This window comes from Pygocentrus nattereri, chromosome 21 (assembly GCF_015220715.1).
Source record: "Pygocentrus nattereri isolate fPygNat1 chromosome 21, fPygNat1.pri, whole genome shotgun sequence".
In the NCBI taxonomy this organism is placed as follows: Eukaryota; Metazoa; Chordata; class Actinopteri; order Characiformes; family Serrasalmidae; genus Pygocentrus; species Pygocentrus nattereri.
In genome coordinates this window covers 33037549-33047548 of record NC_051231.1, presented here as the reverse complement: position 1 = coordinate 33047548, position 10000 = coordinate 33037549, and the positions used below count along the sequence as shown (strand labels likewise).

The 10000-nt window shown below is 41.1% G+C and overlaps 1 protein-coding gene across 5 annotated transcripts in view; it reads right to left on the bottom strand.

The window, feature by feature from the left end:
- The window catches only part of rad54l2 (RAD54 like 2), a 37428-nt gene that overhangs the window by 10344 nt on the left and 17084 nt on the right, over nt 1-10000 (bottom strand). For all 5 annotated transcript variants that reach the window (XM_017724826.2, XM_017724825.2, XM_017724827.2 and 2 more), the window contains 11 exons: nt 9983-10000; nt 9445-9627; nt 7602-7735; nt 7074-7270; nt 6400-6742; nt 4679-4856; nt 3625-3849; nt 2139-2257; nt 1510-1619; nt 934-1033; nt 1-173 (listed from right to left, as the gene is read on the bottom strand). The exon at nt 1-173 is cut by the window's left edge and continues 33 nt beyond it; the exon at nt 9983-10000 is cut by the window's right edge and continues 212 nt beyond it. In XM_017724826.2, coding sequence (XP_017580315.2) covers nt 1-173; nt 934-1033; nt 1510-1619; nt 2139-2257; nt 3625-3849; nt 4679-4856; nt 6400-6742; nt 7074-7270; nt 7602-7735; nt 9445-9627; nt 9983-10000 — 1780 coding nt within the window. The remainder of the gene's footprint in view (nt 174-933; nt 1034-1509; nt 1620-2138; nt 2258-3624; nt 3850-4678; nt 4857-6399; nt 6743-7073; nt 7271-7601; nt 7736-9444; nt 9628-9982) is intronic.

The following is a 10000-nucleotide window of genomic DNA, read 5'->3' as shown; positions in this document are numbered from 1 at the left end:
AGATCTTCTTCTCGAGCGTGAAGTCACAGACCAGTCTGTAGATGTAGCAGGGTTTGCGCTGTCCGTAACGATACACGCGACACACGGCCTGCGCGTCGTGACACGGGTTCCACGAAGCGTCAAACACGACCACCCGGTTCGCCCCGATCAGGTTCACCCCTAAACACCCCGCCCTGAAGGACCGAGCACAAACCAGCTCAGCGTTCAGTTCCACTGACTTTGATTTCTCTGAACGATGACAGCATCATTATTATTAACACCACTGCACACTGAACTGACATCGTCAGACTGACCTCACCAAAACACACCGCGCAAACCAGCCGGCTGTCCAGCGTGGTAGTTCAGAGGCGTTCGGCAGTTTCAGGCTGGCACTGATACGCTTATATGGACAAAAGTATTGGGACACCTACACACACACACTACACCTCCAGGAGCTTATTATGAATTATGAAGCGGCGCTGTGCTCTTTGCATGTCCTTCATGACTGGGTTCCTCACTGATGGAAAATGTGCATGAATGTGCTATAGATGGTTCTATATAGAACCTTTTTGAAAAGGGTTCTATATAGCACCCAAAAGGGTTCTTCTATTGCTACAGGCTTGACATTGTCAGAATTGAAGAGCCCCTTTTGGGTGCTATATTATAACCATCTTCAGAAAGGTTCTACATAGAACCATCAACAGCACATTGTCCATCAATCTGAAGAACGCTTCACGACTCAAAGAACCCTTTAATTATACAAAGGGTTATTTGGGTGGTCATGGTTCTATATAGAACCATCTTCTTTACAGTCTTTTTTAAGCATGTACAGCGTTTTTGTTTAGCACAGGGTGCGATTTTTAAACCATAGCTGGTTCTAAGTGAAAGAACAATAGCTGGTTCTAAGGGAAAGTCATGTCTTTATTGAGCTGAGCTAGTTGAGCAGTGTTTTACCTGGTGGACAGCAGGAAGACCCAGGCTGTGGTGTTGGCAGGATCGTTAAACTGATTAATGAGCCTCTCTCTCTCCGAGGCAGAGGTGCTCCCATCTAATCCTACAAACAAACAAACAGCTCAACTTTAATAAAGTCCCACAAAGGACAACATGGTAATGTGAGCCATCAATGCTTGCCAAGCTCTAACACATTTTCAATGTGGGGGAGAAATAAATATTTATAAAAGTAAATATTTTAGTGCAATACCTCAATAAACGTCGCAACTAGGAAGAACAAAAAAGGTGCAAAGGGAACAGCACAGTTACCAGTGTAGCTGCAGTAAAACTTCAGACAGTATTCTTTCATTTCAGAGGAGAAATTCAAGTAAAATGCCTTTTTAATGCAGCTTTTATTAAAAATTCTGTTTATTTTAATTTCACCTTTTATTTTTAAAATCACCACTTTCTGCTTTAATATTTGAGGCTTAGTTTTTTTAATGTGAAGCACACAGCCTGAATATTTCAGTACACACACACACACACACACACACACACACACACACACACACACACACACACACACACGTGAGAACGCACTGTAGTAGTTGATGCTGCGGACCCAGTTCTGACTCTGCTCCCCCGTTTTGATGGGCATCGGCCTCTGACACAGGAAGTCCTCGATGACCGTCAGGGTGGACAGACTCTGACTGCACAGCAAAATGAACAATGTTAAAATAAACCCTTTTAAATGGAGGAGAAAACGGTTCAATTCCACCTTTAAGCTTCATGCTGGTCGTTCAATGGCGGTTCTGGATGGTAAATAAAGTGTCTATATCTGTGTTGTAGTCATGGCGATGTCTGGTTCCCATCGCCACCACTGTAAAGACGTCTGAACCATTTCACACCAAACCCTCTCAGAATCTCTGTTTACACCTCACACACTGAAATATGCAGAAACTCTGAAAAATCGGTGGAATTCCCCTTTTATATTGATATCTAACAGGCTTGCTTTCGTGTTTTCTGCCTAAAGCAAATGAACCATTTCACAGCAAACCCCTCTGAATGACTTTACATCTCAAATGATGGGATAAATTCTCATTTAACATTTCAAACGACAGGAAAATAAACATACAGTATGTAGTGAAAATTTCTTGAAGTATTGAGATCTTATATTTTGGCCACTATCTGTTGGGCCCTAATAAACAAGCTCAGACAGCGAGTGTTACCTGAAGACGAGGATTTTATCTCCTTTGCTGACGCTCTCGTCAATCAGGTGGAAAAGCAGAACCATCTTAGCGGAGTTTTCCAGAACGCCAGTCTGATAGCCACTCATGATGTCCTTAGCCTGCAATGAGCGGGTAAACAATCAATTCAACAACAATCAGGTCAACACCTGCTTGCTTACTGCTGCACTGCGTCACTGTTTAAAATGAATAAATTAATACATTTTATACGACTTGACTTACAGAAATTGGCCTAGATTACATTACTTTTACAAAACAATATCATATAATACATAATATATAATAATATGTGAACACAGGGATATTTTTCAGTTTAAAAAAAAAAAAAGTATTACATTTTAAAAGTGAGTTATTAAACCAAAGTTCTCCCATATTTAAAATGATATAAAAAACCAGGAGACACTCTGTAAATAATGTCTGGCCAAAATAATTTGAACAGCATTCGTTCCTTACATTGGTATTGGTTTTGTAAACTTTTTCTCAAGCCACAAAATTGTAGCTGAAACAACAGTAAATGTAATCATCAGCCGTTGGATGGAACAAAAAAAAAATCCAAACTACAAATTATAAAATATAAATCATAACTGATCTGGCTAAATGAATCATAAATTCATGCTACTTCACCTCAGAGTGCCATAAACTGTACTGCTTACCACGCAGCTACTGACGCCAAAACACCAAACACCACCAGCACTTTAAAATATATCCAAAATTAATTTCTAAAAACTCTGATGAATCTATTTAAACATCGTCATCGTCCAAAGAAAAAGGTTTTAATTTTTTATTTTTACTATTCTACATTATTTGAGTTTAGCAGCTCATCGTTACATTGGGCGCAATTTTCATGATGACTGGACCAATAGAAATGCTCTAAAACTGCTTACAATAAAATCTCCTCATATCAACTTACAGTGAAAGTAAAGCATGTATTTGATCTCCTGTAAAGTTACAGTAAACTCATTTTATACACTGTTGCCTCCTACTGGATGTATTTTGAACTGCAGCAGCAAATAAACAATATGATAAAAGGGGAACTTCACCAGTTTTTCAAAAATAATGATAATTAACTGGTTGAGATGTAAACGGAGTCATTCAGAGAGGTTTGGTGTGAAACGCTCTGCTCTAGAGAAACTTACCGAGTCAGAACTGTTCACAGTGGTGGTGATAGGAACCAGACGTCCACCAGACGTCAAACTTAACCACTATTTTAGCTCTGTCTGCACATAAAGACACGCGTAGGTTCTCTGGTGGTTCTGGATGGTAAATAAAGTGTCTATATCTGTGTTGTAGTCATGGCAACCCCTGGTTCCCATCACCACCACTGTAAAGACGTCTGAACCATTTCACACCAAACCCTCTGGATCGCTCTGTTTACTTCTTAAACACTGAATTATGCAGAAAAATCAATGGAGAAGGAGGAAGTGTAATCTCAGGGGAAGTGTAATCTCTAATGGACGTGTATCCGTACCCATTCATAGGTGATGACCTGGTTAGCCCGTTCCTGTAGAGGCGCAAGGGCCATTCCGGGCAGCCCCCCTTTACTGTTCGCCGGGTCAGAGTTTTTGTTTTTTAAGCCTGGGGCGGTGCAGCGGGTTGCTGAGGTGGAGTTCAGGTCGTCCAGGTCGAGGTCCTGCTCATTGGCCAGATTCTCCTTCTGCAGGGCTTCATAGAGAACGTCTGGATGGTTCCAAATCTGATGGAAACACACGAACGCATGAGGCGGGTTAGAACATAGAGAAGTCCAACTCATTAGACCAGGGGGTCACTCATCTTATCCGCACAGCTCCAACTGCACTGCAGGTTTTCATTCCAACCTAACAGGAGTTTTTAGCTACTAGCTGACAGTGTGTAGTGGCAGAAACCACACGATAAAATGAAAACGAATTTATTATTTATTCATAAACGCATCGTTTTGCCTCCATAAATGCATCAGTTCATCTCAATAAATGCTCTTTAATCAAAAAACCCCTCAAACAGTTGTTGAACGCGTCTCACTGGCTGATCTAACGCTGCATCCCAAACCACACACTTGTGTACTTCATCCTACTACACTAAAGAGTGCACTTCTAATGGTAAATGCACTGGTTTTCCATTCTATTCAGTGACCTTGTGTGCAGTTTGGGGCATGAAAATAATAAAGCAGTGGGGAATCTCAGCTGTTTAGATTTTAGCTTTCATTTGCTGTCTCTAAAGCAATAAATATGACATCAAGTCAATAAACGCAAATACACTGGCTGTGATAAAGATATTTAAAGTGTTTTAAACGTGTCTTGCTGCCTTTGCCGGATGAGTTACAGCTGTTATCTCGTTACAAGCTACAAGCCGCCACAGCTCTGCTGAATAAACCCTGCCAAGAATGGCAGCGTGACTGTGACTTCATCGGAATCGCCTAGAGACTGTTTGAGGGAAGTGATGATTTAGATATGCAGCTCTTCAGACACGCAATCTTATTTTGTGAAACGAACCCCTGATCTTGGGTCAGTTTGAGGCGTGTAATAACACGCAGGGGGTGCGGTCGTTACCTTGCAGCAGACACAGAAGGCTTTCAGGGGGTTCAGGCCCAGCCAGCCACTGTTCCCCGCCTCGCGGAAGCGGTTCATGAACTCTTTATAGAGCGCCCTCTGCAGGGGAGACAGACGCACCAGGATTACGTGCTCCTCTTTAGTGGGAAGATGCGTCCGCAACACGTCATGACCACGCCTGGAAAAGAAGATACAGGCTATAAAATCTGTCCTAGAAAGCCAATAATATAAAAATATACATGGCTAGATGAACAATAACATAACAATATATCGCTGCTGTGATGAACTGCCACAACACAAAATATTGAATAAAAATCATAAAATCACTGTAATGGTATTTTACTAAATGTAGCACTATTGATTCTTTTGTCTCAGTTCCAACTAAAAAAATTAAAAAATAAATGCATCAAAACACATTTCTTGAAGTATCACATCATTTTATTTTTATTGTCCATATCGTCCAACTCTACGCCTCTACGCTCTTGAAAAGATGGTTCTTCAAGAGTTTTTTAGTGAAGAGAATGGTTCTATATAGAACCACAAACACTCAGAGCAGTCTTTGCATTATTAAATGGTTCTTTACATCATGTAAGCATTCGTAAGAGTGATGTAGAAAGTGTTTTATATGGTTCTATTTAGCACCCAAAAGGGTTCTGCTATTGTGACAATGTCACGCTGGTAACAATACAAGAACCCTTTGGTTCTATATAAACCCTTTCTCCTTTAAGTTAAGTGACCCTTTTTTAATCCATCCATGAAGTGAAACACCACATACACACTAGTGAGCACACACACACACACACACACACACACACACACACACAACAGGGGGCAGTGAGCACACTTGCCCAGAGTGGTGGGCAGCCCTATCCACGGCGCCCAGGGAGCAGTTGGGGGTTAGGTGTCTTGCTCAAGGACACCTCAGTCACGGACTGTCAGCTCTGGGGATCGAACCGGCAACCTTCTGGTCACAGAGACAGATCCCTAACCTCCAGCCCACGACTGCCCCCCAAAAATTTGATGGAGATGCAGATGTGGTTGATGGAGGATGATGATGTCTTTGATGGGGAATGGGTTGTATATGATTCTATGTAGAACCTTTCTTGAAAGGGTCCTATGTAACACCAAAAAGGGTTCTTCTATTATTACTCTGTCAAGCTTTTTACAATAGAAGAACCATTTTTGGTGCTATACAGAACCCTTTTCAAAGAGGGTATACAGAACCATCAAAAGCACATTGCCCTTCAATCTGAAGAACTCTTTAATCATGCAAAGGGTTCTTTGAGTGTTCGTGGTTCTATATAGAACCATTTTCATCATTAGATATCAAGTGTGTTGATAACTAAGAAAGCTGTATAACATTTTAAAATTTTAACAAAATTAGTATCTAAAATTAATATCCAGAATGACATTCTAACAAAACCATTATCCAGAATTAATTTTGGATAAAATGAATATTCAGAATAAAGTTAACAAAATTAAACAATAAAATTATAGTATATTTATTATTTAATTTAATATTGTTTAATATAATATTAAAATATATTCAATAATATAATTTTAAAACCGTGTTGCTCCCATAATAATTTAAAAAATCTGGCATAAAACATCTTCAAATAGATTCTGGAGGTGTGTAAACATTTCATGATGAAAGACATAGAGCAGCACATTAGCATAAACTATGATTATTCATATTCAGTACGCTGTACTCTGCTCCTCACCTCTGTACGAAGCCCTCCAGCAGGCTGTGCAGGACGTGGCTGCGGTACCTCATGAGCCGGACGTCCTGCGGCGTGCTGTCGATACACTGACCGTTCAGGATCGGACGCTCGAACATGTTGCTGAACTCCTGCCGCGTGCCGAGGAAGTTGGGCCGCACGAAGTCCACCATGCACCAGTACTCGGTCAGGTTATTCTGAAGCGGATAGCCGGTCAGCACCACGCGGCGCCGCGAGCGGATGTTCTTCAGGGCCTGAGATGTGCTGGCGTGGCAGTTTTTAATGCGGTGACCCTCGTCACAAATCACCACGTCTGGACCTGGCCGCGACAGAGCCTTCTCAATCCCTGACAACCGGACAGAAGGCATTTCAATTAAATCACGTTATTCCAGACTCTCTCGCATCTGAAGCAGAGTGAAGTCTGCAGTGACATCAAAGTGCATCCATCTGATATTGGTGATTCAACAGCATCAATTTCAGAACGTCAAAATAGATAATCGATTACAATAATACTCAACATTGAAATTCTCAGACAATTTCAAAAGTAAAACTAAAGAAAAGGGGTAAAAAATGCATCATGATATAAATTTTTCAATTAAACGAACAAAATATCATTGAGGTGGTAGCCCAATGTTGCTGAAGACCCCAAAGTGTTTAGAAGCAGCCTCATTACACACCTTTCATGAGCTCCTGCTGTCTGTCCTCTTCGTCCAGATCGATGATGACCGGTACAGCAGGCTTTTTTGACTTTCTCTTGCGACCGGTCACGAAGCTCTTTTTGAGGGAGAGGAGACGATACATCTCGTATCCCATCAACAGAACCCCGCCGGCACTCGTCCACTCGTCCACCACCTTCGCCCGGGCTGCCGTCGTCCTGCAGTGGAAAAACAAATAGGCTTAAAAATTAGAATTAAAAAAATGCAATAATAACACATTTAATTTATATATATATATATATATATATATATATATATATATATATATATATATATATATATATATATATATATATATATATAAATAAAAGTGTGTGTGTGTGTGTGTAATTTTACAAAATTTGCATTTTTTCTTGCATTCTTTTAACATGTACTGTATTATATTGATATATATTGATACCATAAAAATGACTATTATTATATTATTCTTTTCTGGTTTTCTCTTATGCTTCACTTTGACTGGATGAATAGTGTAAAAGCTGTAGTTACTTGTGCTCGTCATTGAGGATGTGCACTTTAAAGGTTCGGGGGGAAATCTGGGCCGGGTCGGTGTCTGGAGGAATGGACTCAGCCGAAGGCAACCACAGATTAAACTCTGCTAACCAGTTTTGCAAAGTGTTCACCTGGAAGGACGGAGGGAGAGAGAGAAAAGATACACAGGTGTAAAAACAACAGTTACAGTATCACCGAGCAGAATCTCATTCATGATGTACTATAATTTCACTACTTGCTCCAAAGTCACCTGGAAGTGGTGATTCAACTGCATCTGTATTGGACCCTGGTACTTTGTACTTGAATACTCTGTTAACTGTTCAAGATGCCAGTATTCAAATACTGAAACCACAGTTCAGGAATTTGTCTCATTTTATTACAGAGAAAATACACCCAGTAGCAATTCAGTCAAACGCTGATCCAGTGTAGAGTTCACTTGCGGTTCACGGAGCAGCCGGGTGTGGGGCAGCCTTTTCGCTAACTAGGCTTACTCACTCTAGCTGATGTTGGCCAGAACCAGAAACAGTACAGGTTCCCCACTATTTTGTGGTGCTCTGTCTGGTTCATGCAGTTTTATTAAACCTTTGTTACGATTATCATTTATTAGTGCGCTGATAATTCACGCACCCACTATTACTGATGCTGTGGTCCAACAGCTGGAGCTGTATTACAGAAACTTCCTTTCTTGGTTTAACTTAAGAGCTGACAGGTCGAGATAAGATTTTCACAAATTCGTATTACAGAAGCAAAACTGATCTTAATTTAGGAATCTTATCTTACAGCATCTTAACCTAATCAATCAACTGTCACTTCTGTTTCCTAGCAACCGACCGTACACGCACAGCTGAAACAGAAACATGTAATCAAATTAGTCAAGTTAGGTAGCCAACAGCTAACATTAGCTACTGATACAGATGTAAAAAATCTGAATAAAAGGGTCTAACAGAGCTAAAGTGTGATAAACTGTGAGTAGTGAATGCTGTGAGAGCACCCCCTGCTGTTTATCAGAGCGCCCCCTGCTATTTATTAGTGTCGCCGCTCCCCAGTTTCAGTCTCCATTTCCCAAACGCTTTAGGCGAGCGCACTAACGTTACTCCTCCTAATAAAAAGACACACGTTCAGCTCCGCCTCCTCATTATTCACCACCATCACTGTAATATTTCATCATCAACTTTAACACAGGAAGGTGATCAGAGGGGCGGTGGAGTTCGAGTCGGCAGCATCTGAGATGTTTAAAACGCAGAGTTAGAAGAGAAAAACGTCTCCCAGTGAAAGTCGCATTTTACAGTAGAAATAAATGGAGCTCATTATGCTGGTAGTGAACTACGCCGCCTGACTCAGCCACCTCAGAACCAGAGAAACGGACCTTAAACAGAAGTTAGGACCCTGTTGGGGTTCATCCTAAAGTTAGGACAGGATTTAGGAGGTTTATTCTAGTCAGGATGTTTGTGATGCTGTTTTCTTATCTGGAGTTCATGATGAGATTATGACGTTAGGAACTCTTATTCTGGACTAACTACTGTCCTAAATTTAGTAATAACTGATGTCGTCACGGTGAGCAAACAGATCAGATTTCAGAGTTAAAATGGTTTTGTAATACGGCCCTTGGTCTCTGCTGCACTATAACTGTAAAGTTACTGCATATTGAACAGAAGAGTTTATTGTATAGTGTCTAAATAGTTTGTATTTATTGCCTGTCTGACTCTGTTCTGCGTTTAAATGCATCACCGACTTCTGAAGGAACTACATTCTGTTCCTCTCCCAACACATCTGAGACGAGAAGAAATGACCGTAAAGCTGATTTTGTGCGTGGAGTCTGAAGAGAGAAGTCGAGTCTTACAGGGACGATGGCGAGCACGGTTTTGGCTCCTGTGTGCCGCAGCAGGATGTCTATGAACGAGATGACCTGCAGAGTTTTGCCCAGACCCATACTGTGGGCCAGGATGCAGCCGAACCCGCTGCTGGTCTTGTAGCGCTCCAGAGACTCCACCAGGTTATCATACAGGAAACGGATCCCGCCGATCTGCCAAACACAGAGAGAAGAGGCGCCTGACGTTTAGTGAAACCACTTTCACTACTGCTGGTAATAACAGTAAAAATACAAACACACACTGAAGAAGATGGTTCTTCAAAGATTATTTAGTAAAGAAAATGGTTCTATGTAGAACCATAAATACTCAAAAACCCCTTTGCACGATTCAAGGGTTGGTGCATTGTGAAAGAGTTCTTCAGATTGATAGAGAATGTGCTGTAGATGGTTCTATATAGAACCTTTTTAAAAATAAAAAAAAAATCTTACCAGATTGACATCATCAGGACAGCAGAACCATTCTGGGCGTTATGCTGTATGTTATGTTGTACCCGAGTGCAGGGCGTACCTGGTGAGGTTTGACGGC